This window comes from Typopeltis vanoorti, chromosome 16, assembly GCF_054136105.1.
Source record: "Typopeltis vanoorti isolate ZY-2024b chromosome 16, IOZ_Tvanoo_1.0, whole genome shotgun sequence".
Lineage (NCBI taxonomy): Eukaryota > Metazoa > Arthropoda > Arachnida > Uropygi > Thelyphonidae > Typopeltis > Typopeltis vanoorti.
In genome coordinates this window covers 29,704,718-29,725,825 of record NC_143564.1, presented here as the reverse complement: position 1 = coordinate 29,725,825, position 21,108 = coordinate 29,704,718, and the positions used below count along the sequence as shown (strand labels likewise).

General features: G+C 34.0%; 1 protein-coding gene across 2 annotated transcripts in view; it reads right to left on the bottom strand.

The window, feature by feature from the left end:
- LOC150097914 (uncharacterized) overlaps positions 1–21,108 on the bottom strand; it is a 156,961-nt gene that overhangs the window by 112,378 nt on the left and 23,475 nt on the right. For both annotated transcript variants that reach the window (XM_090405973.1, XM_090405972.1), the window contains exon 2: positions 15,813–15,900. In XM_090405973.1, the coding sequence (XP_090262099.1) occupies positions 15,813–15,825 (13 nt within the window). In that variant the 5' untranslated portion in view covers positions 15,826–15,900. The remainder of the gene's footprint in view (positions 1–15,812; positions 15,901–21,108) is intronic.

Sequence of the window (21,108 nt, the reverse complement as noted above, 5' to 3'; positions counted from 1 at the left end):
AACTAAACCAATACTATACTGACATCAGAGTTTGCAGTATCTCTCAGATACAATTTACTATCAAATATCACACACCTTTACATAACACGTGTTAAACCAAAACTGACCACATAAACAGTGTGGAATATCACTCGTAACATATGCATGCGCAGCTAGTCATGACCTCAACGCTATACACTGGATATGTGTAAGAATATTTATATTCAACAATTTGTTTGTATCTGTCAGATCAGCTGTGACCTCGCAGAATTAGAATTAAATTCGAATTAAAGAGGTATTAGAATTAAAATTAAAGAGAATTAAAGTATACTTGAGAAACGGTTGAGAAGAATTGTGGAAGAAAAGCTTGGTGAAGAACAAGCTGGATTCAGGCCAAATAAAGGCTGTCAGGATCAGATCTTCACTTTACGACAAATAGTCGAGAAAGCATGGGAATATAACAAAGATCTGTATTTAAGTTTTGTCAATTTGGAAAAGGCATATGACAAGGTGCCAAGAGAGAAGCTATTCAATACGCTGCAGTTATATGGTGTCAATGGGGCATTATATCAAGTAATACTTAGTCTTTATTTGAGTTGTAAGTCAGCAGTTAGAATTGAAGGAAGTACAGGAAGATGGTTTAATGTTAAATCTGGTGTGAGACAAGGATGTACATTATCCCCTCTGTTATTCATTATCTATATGGATCACATTATGAAGGAATGTGGTATTAAACCTGATATCAAAATTGGAGATGTTAATGTCAGCTCTTTGCTTTATGCGGATGATGTTATACTTCTAAATAAATCCGCTACAAGTCTGCAAGATTCTCTGACTAAATTGAATAGCTGTTGTATTAGATATGGTATGAAGGTCAGCAATAAAAAGACAAAGACAATGAAAATAGGCAGAATCATTGAAAATGTCAACTGTGTTGTGAATGGAGAACCTGTGGAACAAGTAAAACATTTCAGCTACTTAGGCATGATTTTTACTGAAGATGGTAAATTAAATATAGAAATAGACAACAGAATCAGCAAAGCTGGTATGGTGGGAAGTCAATTGAATAAATTCATATGGAATAAGAAAGAAATTAGTCGGAACACTAAATTAGCTGTATACAAGACAGTGTTCAAACCAGTTTTAACTTATGGATCTGAGAGCTGGGTCAGAAGTAAAACACCTGACCAAAGACTAGAGACCGCAGATACGAGAGTCCTGAGAAAGATTAGAGGCGTGAACAGATATATTAAAAATGAGGATATTAGGAAAGAACTTGACATTGTCAGCATCCAGGAATGCGTTAGCAGAGCTAATCTCAGGTGGTATGGTCACTTAAATAGAATGGGAGAGAGGAAAGATTAGCAAAACAATTGTTCTCTGCCAGGTTGGCAGGAAAACGACCCAAAGGAAGACCAAGATACAGGTGGATTGATACGGTACAAAGTGCCTTAGACTATAGAAGTATGAGATCTGGTAATGTTGGAGTCTTGACAAGTAACAGACTGATTTGGAGGAAGCAGATAGGGAGTTGGTAATGATGTAATTTTTTCATGTAGTACTGTCATATCCTGTACACCCCTTGAGGGTACGTGGCAGGAATTTGATGATGATGATGATGAGAATTAAAGATGTATAGGAAGATTGTTAGATGTAAAATCTGTTGTAAGACAAAAGTGCACACTATTTTCTCTTTTTATTCATCATCTATATGGCCCAAATTATGAAGAAAAATGGGCACTAAACCTGATATCAGCTCCTTCTTTTATGAAGATGTTATAATCCTTAAATGAATGCAATACATGATGTCCTTCAGGACTGCTTACTAAACTGAATAACTGCAGTAACAGATATATCAAAATCGTTGGAAGTATTAAATAACTTTAATAAAAAGAAAAAAAAAACATGAAAATAGCTACATGTTCACAAAGCTTTCAAGAACATGGAAAATACCAACTGCATTATCCTGAATGGAGAATCTGCAATAATTAAAGTATTTCAGCTATTTATGCACAATTTTTAGTAATGATGGTAAATTAAATCTGAAAACAGATAACAGAATAAACAAAGCTGGTATGGTATGGGGTTAGCTGATTTAATTTAGATGGAATAAGTGAGACATTAGCCAAAATACTCAACTAGCAATATACAAGACAGTGTTCAAACCAATTTTAACTTATGGATTTGAGAGGTGGCTTAATAAAACAGTTAATTAAAAACTAGAGACAATATAAAAGTTCTGAGAAAAATGAGGAGAGAGAACATACTGCATCATTAGCAAAAATCATACTAAAAATTAAGATATTATGAAGGAGCTTGATATTATTAGCATTCAGGAATCAGTGCATATAGCTAATCTTAGGCTATAAGGTCACTTAAACGAAACGGGAGAGTGGAAATTAGCAAAGCAGGTGTTTGATTCCACAATAGCAAGGGGAAAAAAAGATCAGGAGGAAAACTAAGATTTAGGTGGATTGATGCAGTTAGAAATGCCCTAGAAGACTGAAATATAGGATCTGATGACACTGGAGTCTTAAGAGGTACACTAATTTGGAGGAGCATTATTAATAGGAAGCCAGTAGTAATGTAAACTTTTTACGTAGTACTATTATATTATCTTGTACACTCCCTTGAAGGTATATATCTGAAATTTTGTAAAATTTCATGCGATAAATTAAGATAATTTATCGAACTCAATTTTACAGAGGTTTTAGACCAAAATAATGTAAGATTCCCTTGTCAATAAGGCAGATTGGATCAATGATCAGCAACCAAGGATGAAGTTTTGCTTGATAATCAGTCACACAAAAGTCAAGAGATATAACACAAGGATTATTGTAAACAATAATGCATGCTATTCAAATCTAAACATAGCCAAGACTTATGGGAATGATGCCAACCTAGTTAGGAGTAAAAACAGTAATGGTAAAGGAAATTATGATCCTCTCCAGAAAATGAGAAAAAAGAAAAAAAAAAAACCTTTTTTTTTTTTCTTTTCAGGAAAGGGTGAGCCTTTGTAAAATTTTGTGCGATAAATTAAGATAATTAATTTATCGAACTCAATTTTACAGAGGTTTTAGACCAAAATAATGTAAGATACCCTTGTCTAAGTATTGTTAAAAAAAAAAAATTAGAGAAAGTGGATTAAGTGTTTTTAACATTAAATAAGCAATAAAACCATATTTATTCCTGCAATACTCTCTCATAAGTTTTTTTTTTTTTTTTTTTTTTTAAATTATGCCACCATAAATTCACTTATTCATGTTTAGAATTTATGGGATCGTGCTATTTGCTCTACCCAGCAACTTATAGGACATACATATCACAAATGATAATTATTAATTATTCTTTACCATTAATGAAAGTGTTTCTACTCACACTTATTCCTTCCTATTCTGTCAGAAGAGTTCGAACAAATTGTTCCCCTAAAGCAAAGACCTTCAGCATGAAAACCAGAGTGACATCATCATGCTGCCGGATAACTACGGACACTTGAAGGTTAAGAACAAAGAACAGGGAGCGTATAAAAAGGGGGCTGAAAAGAAGAAAAAGCATGGGAAAAAGAGAAGGTCCACTGCCACTTCGGGCTACCAGGAGAGGGGAAAAAAGGAGATCTGGACCTTTTGCTGCTGCAGGCGTTTTGGTTCCCGATCGCCGAGTGGAAGAAGCGAGAAGAAGCAATGACATGGAATACGCAACTGGGGGGTTGGCGCCATTGTCAGCGCTATTTTCATTGGCAGGTCCTCTAAAATATTCCGGGAGGGCTTCCAAGGAGCAACTGACAACATATGTCCCATCGAATAGCAGGCCGTGATTCCCGCAAAGGACTTGATGCCAGGACAACGGATTAGCCAACGGTAGAGTACAGAAATATCTGAGTCAAGAACATGTTCTGTATAACGGAGAGAATTCAAGATATCCTGACTGAGGTATAGTTCATGAAAAAGGACTGTAAGCTTACTGAAAGAATTGTGAGTAGACAAATGATATTAATATTCTCCTTGTAACTTATATAAGCAGAAATTGTATGTAAATATTACAAAAGATAGGTGGTATAGTTTTGTAAGGTATTGTGTAGTAACAAGGTAGAACTAATGTATATGAACTGCTGGTGCAAGGAATAATATTTCCTGAAAGTTAGTTAAGTTAGAAGAGATAATTGTTCTATACCTATTGTAAAGAATGTGTGTTTCATAGTGCTAAATTGAGTGTGACTATTAAGTAAACGTAAAAATGCATGTACTTCAATAATGCAATAATTTTGCTGAGGTTAAATAGGTAAGGTCCATGTGGTTAGCCCAGTGGCTATGCATTTCGCAACCATATGCCTGGGGAAGGAGTGTCCTAGGTTCGATTCCCAGCGACGATGCGAGGAACTGAAGGCGCTTCCTCAGCCATAGCCAAGTTAGCTGGTCTTGGGCATGGACAGCAGGTTTCTCCCCCACCCCATTTATCTGAGATTTTTCATCCCACAAGCAGGCAAACTGGCCCCATGAACACACACAGATACAGTCATGAATATCTCCCTTAGGGAATGCAGCAGAGGAGTGGCGAACTTCATGTTAAGTTAAAATAAAATGTTTTGTTTAAGCAACAATTGATCTGATCATTTGTCAATGCACTATCTCATAAAAAATTTGTACCTGTGTGCATGATTATGTTTAGAATAGCCACAACTTGATAAAGAGAGATTTGTTAAGACCCCATGACTTGCTATATAGTTAAAGAAAATTTTGTTGAGACATTACCTTTATCCTTACTCTTATTATTCTTAGACAATATTAATTTTTTTAGACTGGAACAGTCATTAATAAAAATAAATTTTGTCTAGAAGAAAGGTCTGAGAGAATAAGTGTGCTGCAAATCATATAGCCAGCAATAGTTGAATAAACAGGAAGTTAAGCGAGCGGTAGGATCAAAGGACAAGGGTAAGAAACAAAGGGGGGGGGAATAAAACGTTAAGACAGGAGGACTTAGTGAACAAAGAAAAAAAGGAAGGTTAAGGATTAATTAGAATAGGTGAAACTTTGTGAGTATTATAAATTTTACAATGGCACAGTCCAACAAGGATAGAAATTATGCAATAAACATAGTAAATATAACACATTTACAATTACCCCCCCCCCATTTTAACAAGTTGATAATGAGGATTACAAATTACCTTAGATAAATGGGCGGAGACAGATTTATTTCTTGAAAAGTAAAACATGAAAGCGTGAGTGTGTTCAAATCATCAATAAATTCATTACACCTAGACTGATTTATCTATTGGTACTGAATGTTACTGTTAAAATGAGAGGTGGAGTTTCTGTTCCTATTAATCTCCCTACAGCAATAGAAAATAAATCAAACAACTTGTGTGCCTCGTGCACACTTTGTATATTCTATCAGATGCACGAAATTGTTTACACCAAGTGTTTAAGGAAATTTACAAGAGTTCATATCTGACTGGTGCTGCAGTGGGCTCAGGGGCTCACATTGGTGAGTACGGGCATGACAAACCCGAGATACCCAAGCTAGACCTGATCTTACTTCATACAATATACACTTGGTATATCATCTCTGGAGACTGGTCTTCTACTCTTCTTTCCTTCTACTCTCTCTTACTTCTTACTCCTTCCCCCCAGTGCTATTAGAGCAACTCGAGGGCGAGTCGGTGACTCTTTCCTTTCAAACTGTAGTTTCCACTAGCTACTAAAAAAAGCGGCTGAATTCAGGTCAAGGACGGGTGATTGAGACGACAAAAACTTAACCATCGAAACCGAACGAACTCTAACCAATCTAAAGATACATGCCGGCTCGACCGTCGCCCGGTCAAACAAGGGTCGCGCCCACTATTAGGGAACCAAGATAGTGAAGACGAAAAATGCTATTGGAACAAAACATCACCTAATAGATAGGAAAAACATAACAAGCATAGGAACATGGAATGTAAGAACTCTTCACCAGGAAGGAGCACTGGAAATACTACTGCATGAATTAGACAACTACCGATGGGAAGTGACTGGACTCTGCGAAACCAGATGGACTGGAAAAGGAGAATTCCATCATGGACAGTACAAAATCTTAACTTTAGGCAGGGAGGACAACAAACACCAAGAAGGAGTAGAACTTATATTAAAACCAAAGACTCAAAACTCTCTATTGTCCTACAATCCTATCTCACCTAGGATAATTAAAGCAAGATTTAAAACATCAATTGGATCAATCACTAACTATTATTCAAGTATACTCGCTAACTTCGACATCATCAGAAGAAGACATTGAGGAGTTCTATATAGATTTGCAAAAAGTAGTACAGCAGACATCAAGTCAAGATCTCCTAATTGTAATGGGGACTTAAACGCAAGAGTAGGCAAAGACTTGGATACCTGGCCAAGAGTAATTGGAAAGTTCAGATATGGAGAAAGCAATGAACGTGGCGAAAGACTGCTAAACTTCTGCTCAAATAATAGACTAACAATAACCAACACTCTCTTTAAACATCCAAAGCCCCAAAGAAAATGGATATGGATATCACCAGACAGACAAACCAAGAATATGATAGACTATATTATTGTAAACCAAAGATGGAAATCAAGTATCCTAAACTGCAGATCCTTCTCTGCAGATTGTGGAGACCATAAGCTAGTATTAGCAAACCTAAGAAAACGTTAAAATCTGGAAGCACTTTTAGAGTCAAAAGGAAACTGAATGTAAAAAAACTACAAAACAACAATATTCTAAGAAAATATCAACTGGAACTAGATAAAAACCTAAAGGAACTACCAAAAGAGAATATAAACATCGAAGAACATTGGTGCAAATTAAAGGAAATAATATTAAATTCAGCAGATAAAACAATAGGTTACACAGAAAGAGAAAGTAAAAAGGATTGGATCTCGAATGAAGTAAAAAAGTTAAGCGATCCAAGGAAAAGCATGAAACTAAAATAGAACTATAACAGAAATGAATATAATAGATTAACAAGAGAAATTAGAAAACTAGTTAAAAGAGACAAGAATAACTGGTTAGAAGAAAAATGCAAAATGGCAGAAAAGCTATCAAAAGAAAATAACCTTCATGGATTATATAAACAAATAGACCAAATTAGTAAGACACAGACAACAAAAATTATAATGATCAAAAACAAAGAGGGACAACTAATTGAAAGTAAAACAAAAAGAATGGCCAGATGGGAAGAATACTTCAAATTTATATAATAAAAACAGCTCCCAGGATATTACAATTCCAGTCACTGAAATGGAAGAGGAAACAAATATCTTTACCAAAGAAATAATAGCACCCAGCATAGAAAAACTCAAAAAACTCAAAACTAGGAAAGCACCTGGCATTGATCAAATACATGCAGAATTCTTAAAAGCAGGAAAGGAACAACTTTTGGAACCATTAAAAACATTATTTGAAAGGATCTACCAAAATGAAGCAGTGTCTACTGATTGGACCAAATCAGTCATAACTCCTATATACAAAAAAGGAGGTAAAACAGAATGCAATAATTACAGAGGCATTAGCCTCCTCGGTATTCCAAGTAAGGTTTTTACGAAAGTACTCCAAAAACTAATTAAGCCATATATAGAACTGGCACTAGGAGAAGAACAAGCAGGTTTCAGACCAGGGCGAAGCACAATTGATCAACTATTCACTTTAAGACAGCTAATAGAAAAGACACTAGAGTACAACCAAAGTTGCTACATAAATTTCATAGAATTTCGCCAGGCATTTGATTCAATCCGTAGAAGAGAACTATGGAAAACTATGAAAGAATTTGGAATTCCCAACAAAACCATAAGAATAATAAAGAATCTATATGAGAAATCTGAAAGTGCAGTATGAATGGAGGACACCTTAACCAACTGGTTCCACACACAGAGAGCAGAGTAAAACATGGATGCAATCTGTCACCAGACCTGTTCAATCTTACACTGGAAGAAGCAACCAATAAGGCCTTAAACAATGAAGATGCCAAAATCAAAATATATGGGGAAAATGTGACAAATTTAAAATTTGCAGACGACACTGCATTACTTGTAAGCACGAAAGAAAGTCTACAGTGAATTTCTGATAAAATAAAGGAGGAGTGTATAAAATCTGGATTAAACATAAATATAGACAAAACAAAAATTATGCAAATAGGAAAAAGAAGCACCAATCTGAAAATTGAAATTGATAGTAAGAATCTAGAGCAGGCAGAAAATTTCACCTACCTTGGAGGAGTTATTGAGTACAATGGTGAAATTATAAAAGATATAAACAGATGAATCAGTCAAGCATCCCAAACTTTTGGATGACTTAATAAAATATGGAAGTCAAGAGACATCAAACAAGTAACAAAAGTAAGAATCTATGAAACAATGGTCCTCCCAATACTCCTCTATGGAAGTGAATGCTGGAATCTCAAAAAGGCTGAAGAGAAAAAATTATTAGTTACTGAAATGGGTTGGCTATGAAGATTACTTCGAGTATCTCTGCTGGATCGACTAAGAAACGAAGGAAACGACTAAAACAAGAAATAACAATAATAGATAAAATCCAAGAAAGAAGACTACGATGGTTTGGCAATGTGACCAGAATGGGAACAGAAAGACTACCATCTAAAGCCCTGAATACAACGATGGAAGGTAAAAGATCCAAAGGACGGCCCAGAATTAGATGGATAGACAAAATAAGAGGACCTGAAAACCAAATCACAACAAGTGACACCAAACTGGACAGAATTCTTCGGACTCTCCTGGAATAGACAGAAGTGGAAAGAGTTCATTCGGCCTCATCATCATCCACATAGATGATGGAAGAGAGAAGCTGCAGTGGTTCCTTATTTAGCATATAATGTTCATTCATTCTCACTAAGTATAAATATTGTCTTACCTTGAGCAATTTAGTTATAAGAAATGAAAATAAATCCTTTATTAAAGAAAACAGTTTCTTTCACTACTTTACAAAAATGCATCAAATTAGAGCTCTTGTTCATTAATGCCAGTTTAAAGTTTCAGATTTGTTTAAATCCATCACTTGTTTCTGAGAAAATAATTCATTAACATTACTGGTGTCCTTGAGACAGAAAAAGAAAAGTTCCATTATAGCATTTCTTCAAACTATGAAACAGAACATCTATTTATATCTGTTTCTATTATTATTATTATTATTATTATTCACTTCTTTACAGTATTAATTTGTTAGTCAAAGTGTTTTCCTTGTTAAAATTCCTTTTTCAGAATTGCTTAACATTCCAACCATCAAATTTCATAGCAACTTCCTAAAACAAAATTCTTTGATCTTTGTTCTCAGACTTCCACTTGCTTACTTTATTGTTACCTGGGATATTGAAGCTCTTGCCTGTCAAATGTAAATCTCCTCAATGTGCATGTGCACATATTCAACTGGATGCCAGATTGTTGTTAGTGAAAGGAGAATGTCTTTATGGCCAACAACATAAATTCCAATACACTTAACAAATTGTGAATTAGAATAAAGAGCCACTGAACTTATTAGAATTATCAGATATCTGGTAAGTATACAATTAATCTCAAATACTTTAGATTTTTTTTAAACATAAATATCAATTTTAAATCACACACATGGTAAGTGCTGAGTTATGAAACCAAAACTAATAAAAACTGAAGCATACAAAGGCAACTTTAAAAAAAAAAAAATGCAAACCCCAATTATTATTGCTTTTATAAAATAATCAGATATGCTTTTTTTCATTTACTGTTTTGAAAGGTTGGTTCTTGTCAGAGACCAGGGAAAAACTTTCCCCAGTACTAAGATCAGAAAGTTGCATTTTCATTAGCAAACTCTCTTTATATTAACAAGGTAGCTGTGATGACAGGTTATATTCTTATGAGCTCTCTGTTCAATTTCAAAACTTTTAATTTTAAGATTTAACAGCTATGAAATCACAACAGATATTTAATATCCTTTCAGTGAATTCACCAACAATTTAACAGACAGGCATTTTAAGCCTAACTCACATATAAGAGCTAAAAACTTTTCATCCGACATTAGAGCATACCAAGACAGGATATTTGTTATTTTTCTTCTGCAAAGAATTGCAGAAGAATTTATTGCATGATATAATTACTGATAGGAAATTACTGATATCTTAAATCCCTTGGCAACTGATAAGACTGGAGAGAGAAAGAGAGATGATATCTCTGCTGGGTAGTAAATAGACATATGTTTGGAATAATTAATCAACTTCAACTTGTGATCATCTTCAATGAACCACTGAGATTGGGAAAAGTTCCTTCTAATTAGAAGTTTGTAAGATTATTCAAGAGTGGTTCATTACTAAAGTGAAGAATTATAGACGAGTCAGTTTTCTTAGTAGCATAGGCAAAGTAAGAAAAAAATTAATTGGGAATTGCATCCAGAATATTGTTAACAGGAATCATTCACTGCACCTAGTACAGCATGGTTTATTTAAGGAGAAATGGCTATGACAACTCTGCTTACTTTTTATGAAGAGGTCATAAAGGAAATAGATAAAGTAATAACTATGATGTGATTTATTTAAATATTAGAAAAGCCTTTGATAGTGTTCCATATAACAGCCTATTGACTGAAACATAACAAACAGATACTGAAAATCACCTAGAAAAATGAATAAGTACTGAGTGATAAGTAATACGAGAAGTAGTGTTTGGGAGGAGGGGGACCTTCAAAGAGGTTTTTTTTGAGGAGGGGAGGAATCTTCTTGTTAGGAGCAGAGTACCACAGGATTCAGTATGAACTGCTGTTGTTTAAGTTTGAATATTAAAAGTAAAATTTCTCTATTTGCTGATGACGTCAAATTAGACAAAACAGTGACCTAAGTTCTTTACAGGATGATCAAAAACAATGAAAAAGTGGATGGGAGAGTGAGGTAAGAAGATAATATTAGATGGATATTGAAAACTGAATGAACAAGCATTAGAAAAAGTTGATGAATGCAAAAATTCAGGTATTGTGGTTGACAGGAAAGTTAAGTTTAAGAACTATATCGGGTAAGGCAACTAGTATAGCTCAAGCTGATTGCAGGATTAATTAAAAGAGGTTCACTTGTGTTATGATATTATCATTATACAAGTCTTTTAGTCAGGCAATACTGGATTATAGCTCTTAGCTTTACTTCCTAAGGTTTTTAATGGTTGTCAAGAAACTTGAGAGCATTCAAAGAAGTCACTGACCAAGTCTGTAATGGGATTGCATCATGATAGCTATGCCAATTAGCTCATCATCATCAAATTCCTGATATATATACCTTCAAGGGGTGTACAGGATATGATAGTACTACATGAAAAATTTACATCATTAATAACTTCCTATCTACAATTTTCCTCCAAATCAGTCTGTTACTTGTCAAGACTCCAATATTATCAGATCTTATATTTCTATCATCTAAGGCACTTTGTATCGTATCAATCCACCTATTTCTTGGTCTTCCTCTGAGTCATTTTCCTGCTAACCTGGCAGAGAACACTTGTTTTGCTAATCTTTCCTCGCCGATTCTGATTAAGTGACCATACCACCTGAGATTAGCTCTGCTAACGCATTCCTGGATGCTGACGATGTCAAGTTCTTTCCTATTATCATCATTTTTAATATGATATTGCCATTGATGCCATCTATTCACCCCTCAAATCTTTCTCAGGACTCTCATATCTGCAGTTTCTAGTCTTTGGTCAAGTGTTTTACTTCTGACCCAGCTCTCAGATCAATAAGTTAAAACTGGTTTGAACACTGTCTTGTATACAGCTAAATTCTCTCTTATTCCATACGAATTTATTCAATTGACTTCCTACCATGCCAGCTTTGTTGATTCTGTTGTCTATTTCCATATTTAATTTACCATCTTTAGTAAAAATCGTGCCTAAGTATATGAAATATTTTACTTGTTCCACGGGTTCTCCGTTCACAACACAGTTGACATTTTCAACGATTCTACCTATTTTCATTGTCTTTTTATTGCTGACCTTCAGACCATACCTATTACAACAGTTATTCAATTTAGTCAGGTAATCTTGCAAACTTGTAGTGGATTTATTTAGAAGTATAACATCGTCCACATAAAGGCAAAGAGCTGACATTAACATCTCCAATTTTGATATCATGTTTAATACCACTTTCCTTCATAATGTGATCCATATAGATAATGAATAATAGAGGGGATAATGTACATCCTTGTATCATACCAGATTCAACATTAAACCATTTTCCTGTACTTCCTTCAATTCTAACTGCTGACTTAAAACTCAAATAAAGACTAAGAATTGCTTGATATAATGCCCCATTTACACCATATAACTGTAGCATATTGAATAGCTCTTGGCATCTTGTCATATACCTTTTCCAGATCAACAAAACTTAAATACAGATCTTTGTTATATTCCCATGATTTCTCGACTATTTGTTGTAAAGTGAAGATCTGATCCTGACAGCCTCTATTTGGCCTGAATCCAGCTTGTTCTTCACCAAGCTTTTCTTCCACAATTCTTCTCAACCGTTTCTCAAGTATACTGGCATAAATCTTACCAGGAACACTCAGTAGGGAAATACCTTTGTATTTCTCACATTCAGTTTTATTTTCTTTTTTATATATGGGTACTATAAGAGCTCTACTCCAATCATCAGGAATTTATCCGTCTGTCCAGGCTTTCTGAACTATACAGTGCAGCCACTGTAAGACTTTTATACCACCATACTTCAGCATTTCTGGTCAAATATCATCTACTCCTGCTGCCTTTCCACATTTTAAGCTTTTGATGGCTTTTTCTACTTCAAGTAAGGATATGTATTCCTGCCTGTATGCTGGTTGGGTGTTTTTAAACACTGTGCTATCACTGCTTGTTTCGCTTAGCAATTTTTTGAAGTAATTACTCCATACTTCAAGGATATCTTTTTCTCCTGTTTTCATGTCACCTTTATCATCTCTAATTCCTTTTACAGAACTCTTTCCTCCATTTTTAAGCTTCTTCAACAACTTCCAGAATATCTTACCACCTTCTTGATATTTATTTTTTATGTTCTTGCCAAAGTCCTCCCATGACTTTTGTTTAGATAGTTTTACACAGTGTTTCTCTTTCTTACATTTGTTTCTATATTCTCTAAGAGCACAAGCTGACTTATTTGCCAGGAACGCTTGATATGCTTTCTTCTTTTCCTTCACTGCCTTTTTAACTTCCTGTGTCCACCATGGGGTTCTGATTTTTCTATCCTTGCAGACAACCTCACCACATGCCTCTCTGGCTGAATTAATCAGGGTTTTCTTCAAGGCTTGCCACTGAATCTCCAAGGTTTAGTTCCTGTTCTCAAACTCTTCCATTTTTTCTTCAATAATGTTTGTGTATTTTAGTCGACAGTTCACATCTGAGAGCTGCTGCTCAACTTTTATTTGCTTTAAAACATTCTTACATGTTATTCTTTTCAACATGCAATTCAATTTTATCCTGCTCAAGACTAAATAGTGATCGCTTCCAATTTCAAATCCTCTATACACTCTGGTGTCCTGCACCAGTGGAAAAACATCACTATCAACAATAACACAGTCAATGAGACTTTTTCTTATTCCTTGCCTCTTCTCTCCATGTGAATTTGTGCACATTTTTATGTTGGAACATGGTGTTAGTAATAACCAACCCATGTCCTGAGCAGAAATCCAACAGGTATTTGCCATTATTATTAACTTTGCTCTTTTCTTCAAATTTTCCCAAAATATTTTCGTATATGCATTAGCTAGTTAGTTATAATCTGATGAATTTATCTGACATTAGACAGAAGAGATTTAAATGAAATTTATTAATTAATTCAGAGTGGAGAGTTAAAAAGAAAACTAATCAAGAAGAAAGCCTGCTCGATTTTCATTTTTGAATGGTAATGGGAATATTGTGTCCCAAAGCTTGTTTAAACAACAGTAGTTTCACCTTATTTCATCAGATGTTTGACAAAACTAACCAGTTTATTTCCTATTTTCTTCAGCACAAATTTCACCAGAAGCAACTCAATGAAATGCTATTTAGAATGAAGTGTTAAAAAAAAAATTTAAAAAAGATAGATAGATAGATAGGAGTTTACAAGATTTACCTGAACCAGGCTCTACTAAATAATAAAAAAGCAAAGAAGGGATTTAGAACAAATATACAAAGTTCATTTTTTACTGATAGGATAGAAAGCATGTGGAAAGATCTTCTTCAGCGGGTTATAGAAGTAGTGGATTTATATAAATATGTATAAAAAAAATTTAAATAAATAAATAATAAAAAAATTAAAACAAAAAAAGTGACAGAATGAATGAGGAGAGGATAATCCGAGTGAACTGATGGATATTGGAAACTGAATGAACAAGCCTTAGAAAAAGTTGATGAATGCAAAAATTTGGGTATTGTGGTTAATAGGAAAGTTAAGTTCAGGAACTATATCATATAAGCTATCTTATATGCAGGTGGCAAATTTCATGGCATGCATATCAGTTTGGCCACAGTAGCAATTAGTGATTATAACCTGCTCCTGGCGTTCATTTTATTTTAATTCTAGCTGAAGCTGAAGTTAGTCACATCAGACTACAACTGTTTGGTCTTCCTCCAGGTGCTCTCATTTTCTCATCATAAATGTAAAACAACTTAAAAACACGTTTGATAGAAGTGACATATACATTCTGGCATAAATATGAATTTATGTAATTTATAGACTTCACACTGTTGTCACCCTAGATGGGCTTTTGTTTCCTGGTGGAAGGGATAATGATAATAACTTATAAGCTATCATTTATTTAAATCTTGTGGCATTACACAGTCAGATGGATATTAGATAAATGTAAATATTGCATATAATTATTTTTTCATTGTTAATAAATGTGTCTGTTTTTTTTTTCTCCTTGTCATTCTGTCATTGTCTTCTTCCTTCACGTATTAGGCCTAGTGGTCTGTTATAGGCTATCCTTAGCCTTTCTAAGCCATACCCATTCCAAGGATAAGGTGGCTAGCCCTATATCTCCTGGTGTCTCATGTCTGTAGATGCATGTGTTTACGATGGCGGTATTTGCCTGCTTGCGGGAGGAAAAACTCCAGATAAACTAGGGAGAAAAAACCCTGCTGTCCACGCCCAAGACCGGCTAACTTGGCCATGCCTGAGAAAGATCCTTAAGCTCCTCACATCGGTGACGGGAATCGAACCCAGGACACTCCTTTCCCAAGCATATGGTTGCAAAGCACATAGCCACTCGGCTAACCGCACGGCCTTCTGTCATTGTAATTAACAGAATTTCAATGATTTCTTATATGAACTGTGGTCTTCAGGTAGGTTCACAATTTGAATTATACTTTTGCCAATGCAGACTTTGTTGAAAACTCCTGTTGCAACAAAAATGTTGCAAACTGCTGCTATCTATCTATCTTTTTTTTTAATAGTTTATATCAGTCAGAGAATTTATATTCAAAATGTTTTATTCAAAATAAAATTGAAAATGTTTTGTTGTTTTATATTCAAAATTTTTTACTGAAATCATACTAACCATCATCACAAAAACCCTGTAATGTTAAGATAGTAAAGTGACAAATTTTAGCAAATTAAATTATTGAAGTGCACAGGAGTTCATGATTTTCAAACAATCTCTTTGGTAATAGTTACCGAACCGAATGCAGATACTTTGAAAAAATCCAGTCAGAAAGAACAAGAGAAGGAATATTTTTTTAATCCAAATTCATAATGAACTTTTCTTTAGTCTCTGTGCAAGTTGGTTGTATCACACTTCTAATTCAATGCATAACTTTAATTATTATTGATATATTTACAAGATTATTATTATATACTGGAAATTTTTTTTCCCTGAGTCTGTAAAGTTAATATTTACTTGCCTGTTTTATCCATATTACATTGTTCTATATGGATATGATGTTATTTCAAGTAAGATTAATTATATGGCACATCCAACTGTTGTCAAACCTATTTAAAAAAAAAAAAAGAAGAAGTTTAACAGAAGTATTTTTTATTTTCATGAATAATTATTTTCTATTAACAATTATATAAATTAAATCATGTAAACTATATGGATAAATATCCATTCCCCCTTACTTTTTGATTTCTTTCAATTCAGATTTCTACTCAAGATCAGTTTTCTCTTTTTGAGTTGACTTTCACATTTATATAAACATGACATCCATAGCATTCTAAGCATGAAAAATGCTTTGTGTTCTCTATCAGTCAAACATTACTCCTGAAACTATAATTCCTGGTATGACCAACCTTGGAATGCAATTCTAACATATAGGGATGGTGCACAAAAAGTTTCATTAAGGAAACCTGATGCTGTCCAAGAGAGAGCAATCGACTTAACAGATGATCCTCTCTCTCTCTCTTGCAAATTTCCTTCAATCACCTTTCACAAATGATCTAATTCCACATTATGTCTTTTCAGAGGTAACGTCATAGGCTGTTCCACCAAAGTAGTCATAACCATTCTATTACTTTCCTCTAAAAATGTAAGAACACAAGCAGCTTACATTTAATGTCTGCAGACAGTTTGACCTCAAACTTGAAACTTCTTTCATTCCATTTATGAATACAATTTCCAGTTATTCAAGTAACATACTAATAGATTTTGCGTGTGTGAAGCTGATATAATAAGAGTAATTAAAAAATCATTAACAGCATCTCCTGTTCAAAAGAGGTGTTGCTTATATTTATATTCTGTTACAAGACATACTTTGAAAATTAATCACACAAACATACAGTAAATTTGGCTATTTATCAAGTACAATTAACATTAACAGGGCCATAAGGGGCAATCATCTTGATTGTAAGGGAAGTGGCACTCCCATGGACCCCCTAGCTGGATCTATCCTCTCCTTCTTCTACTTTGAGGAAGATCCACTTACTTTAATCTTTCCTATAAGGCCTTATCAGACAACTCTTCTTACTTTATGACCCTTATGCTATTAGAGTACTCGAGGGCCATGGGGTCTTTTCATTTCTGGCCTTACAACTATACCCTCTCTATAAACCTTACTATATTTCTTCTATAATCTACTCTTTCCCCTTCAATATATGCTATTCCTCCTATGGGTTTAAATTCGGAAGAAGGCTAGTTCAGAAGCCTTAAGGTAGCAGCCCTACCACTGAACTATTCCATCGTCAGGCTAGTCCCCTGACATGGAGAACATAATCCTACTTGTAAGCTGACAGAAAAAGATAATCGGATTGAATCTATGAGAAACGACCCTGGAATGGAAAAGGGGAAAACGAAAATGGAAATGACAAAATATAATACACATAGCAAACTGGAATGTAAGAGGAATAGCATATAAAGAAATAGAATTAGACCAGTTACTAAATGAAAGAAATTTTAAAATAGCAGTAATCACTGAAACAAAAAAGAAATTAAAAGGAACTATGAGAACTGAAAATTTTAATGTGATATACAGTGGAGTCGACAGAGACCAAAGGGCACAAGCAGGAGTCATGATTTGGATTCATAACTCCCTTTCAAAACAGTTAAAACATTATAAATTATGGAATGAAAGAATAATAGAAGCTAGAATAAAAATAGATAGAGGCTATTTAACAATAATTGGTTTATATGCCCCAGAAGAAGGAAGAGAACAGGATAATATTGATTTTTATAATCAGCTACAAAACATATATAATAAAATAAATAAAAATGACTACATAATTTTAGCAGGAGACTTAAATGCAAGAATTGGAAACACGAAAATTAATAATAATATAGGAATACATGGAGAACACACTCTAAACAGAAATGGTAAAAAATTGATAGACTTTGTAGTTTATAATAACCTAAAAATAATGAATTCCTTCTGTAAACATAAAGACATACATAAATATACTTGGGCAGCAAGAGGATGGAAATCAATATTAGATTACTTCATATTAACTGAAAAGACATCAAAATTTTCACTAGATGTTAGAGTTCACAGAGGATATGAAATAAGCAGTGACCACTTCTTTGTTAAAATAAAATTAAGATTACCACCGAAATGGCTAAGTAACAAGAATAGAAAGAAAAATTGAAACATTTGCTTATAAAACTAGACTATTGAATGACACAAATGTACAATGGCTATATGAACAAAGAATTAACCAATATCAAAATAAAATAAAGCAAAATGAAGAAATAGAAATAGAATGGCTTAATATAAAAACGATACTAAATGCAGCAGCAAATGAAAGCTTAGGAAAGACCAAAAAATTCAATAAAAGAAAAAAACTGAAGATCTGGGATGATACAATCAAAGAAATAATTAAAAAGAAAAAAGAAGCCTATCACAAATGGTTAAGCAGTAAAAGATTAGAAGATGAAATAGAATATAAAAGAATAAGAGCAATAGCTAAAAGAGAAGTCAGAAAAAGACATAGAGAATCGTGGAATAAATTTGTTTCTAATTTAGAACATGATTTATATAAAATAAGACCCAATGTATATAAGATTTTGAAACACCTAAATGCAGATACCAAAGAAAACATAAAATTAAACACTGAATTAAAATTAGAAGAATTTCTAAATTACTACACAGAACCTTGGACAGACAAATATTTTAAAAAAGACAACTGGCAAACAATTAACGAAAATGAAAAGGAAATAACTGAAGAAGAATTAGAAATCAGCCTGAAAGAAACAAGAAACGGAAAATCACCTGGAGAAGATAAGCTAGGTTCAGAACTATATAAATACGCAGGAACAAGATTCAAAGGAAGACTCTTATTATTTTTAAATAAAATTTACTCAACTGGTATCCCCCCAATAGAATGGAAAAAAAGCAATTGTGATTCCTATCTTTAAGAAAGGTAATAGAGATGACCCTAAAAACTATAGAGGTATCAGTATACTAAATTCCTGTTACAAAATATATAGCAGGATCTTAAATAACAAACTAATGAAATATTCTGAAAACTTTATTCTAGAGGTACAGAATGGATTTAGAAAAGGACGATCATGTATAGACCCAGCCTTTTGCCTAAAATTAATAGCAGAGAAAAGAAGAGAATATAATTTGGAAACACATATTGCATTTATTGACTTTGAAAAAGCATTTGACAAAGTTAAAAGAAACATATTATTTAATATATTAAAAGAAAGACAAATACCAAATAATATCCTAAAAGCTATCACAAGTATATATGAAAATAATCAAATACAAATAAGATTAAATCACGAGCTATCATATACAAGAGAGATAAACCAAGGGGTCCAACAGGGATGTCCCCTCTCAGCAACTCTTTTTAATATCTACTTAAATGAAATAATAATAAAATGGAGTAAAAATTTACACCAAGGAATTAAACTTTCACCTACAGTTAACTTAAACACTCTCCTCTTTGCAGACGACCAAATAATAATTACAAATTCTGAAGATAACTTACAGAAAGCTATTTTAAATCTAAATGAGATATCCAAAGATTATGGTATGATAATATCAACAGAAAAATCAAAAACTATGGCCTTTAAAGGACAAGATCCGGCAAGAACAAAAATAGTAATAGATAACAAGATCTTAGAACAGGTGAATGCATTTAACTACCTAGGATGTATGATCACACATGAAAATGAAAAAGATATAAACGTAAAAATTGCAAAATATTTAAAAATAACAGGTGTAAGTAACTCTATATTTAAACCAAACCTAGTTCAAAAACAAACCAGGCTAAAAGTATACAATACATTAGTCTTACCGGTCTTAATGTATGGAAGCGAAATCTGGACAATAAAACAAAAAGACAAACAAAGATTAACAACAGCAGAAATGAAGTTTATGAGAAAAACTGCAAAGTATACCCTATTTGATCACAAAAGAAACGAAGATATTATGAAAGAATTAAACCAAGAACCAGTAATAGAAAAAATTAAAAAATATAAACATAAATGGATGGAACATGTTCAAAGAATGAAAACAGAAAGATTACCAAAACAAGCCTTAAAGTACAAGCCATTAGGAAAAAAGAAAACCAGGACGTCCTCTTAAACGATGACTTCTAAGGCCGGAACAGGCCATGCTAGGCCTAAATCCTTGATATGTATGATGATGATGATGAATTAACATTACCAGAACAAAATGGCAATATGCTAAGATGCAATATGGCCAAGGCTTGAAAAATGTTGTGCTGGCTCAGCAGTCAGGCAAATATCTCAATAACCAGCTGGATCTTAGTTTTAGTGTACTACCATTATCGCCTTATTAGGCCATTATGGTTATACACAGTCACGTGTTTGATTCCAGATCTGGTCAATTACTTAAGAAAATTAAAAACATACAGTATATATTAATTGTCTACGTGGTTAGCCTAGTGGCTGTGTGCGCTTCACAACCATATGCCTGTGGAAGGAGTGTCCTAGGTTTGATTCCTGTCGGAGACATGAGGAGCTTCAGGATCTTCCTCAGCCATAACTAAGTTAGCAGGTCTTGGGAGCGGGCTGTAGGGTTCCCTCCCAGTTTAGCTGGGGTTTTTTCATCCCACAAGCAGGCAAACCGGCCCCATGAACATATACGGACTACAGCCATGAATATCTGCATTAGGGATGCAGCAGAGGAGTGGCGTGCCGGCTGCATTATTTTGTCGTGATTCCTCATTAAGAGACCCAACCTGTCTGAATCAGATAGAAGGGAGAGATAGATAGATAGATATATTAATTAGAATCTTTTAATTAAGGTATTATTTCTGGAAAATTTCCATGTTACTCCTCTAAATAAATATTCATTTTTATGACTATTTTGCCTATTTTCGTTAGCCATAAGGATAACAATAACCATAAAACGTGACAAAAACTCGATAAACATCCACTGCCTCTGTATAATCTCTGAGAGTTGGAAGCTTTAAAACATAAAAATCAGGTCACGACTCCGACCAATAGAAAACAACACAGATACACCCAAGACAAAAACAACAAGCCAACATGACATAGCCTCCGCTTTTCCCATGAGTTCCGAAGACGATGCACATTCAAAATGGCTCGCACTCCGTTACTCCCACACCTAATCTTGTTTCATCATAGTCAAGCCTTCTCTTCCCCTCCCCCCAAATTTCTATCTTTCAATTTCTTACCGCTCACCACCCATCCTTAAACCCGGGTTTTAAAATTCGCATAACTTGTGTTTAACCCACATCTCTCTATCTTAACATTTCTAACCCCCCCCCCAA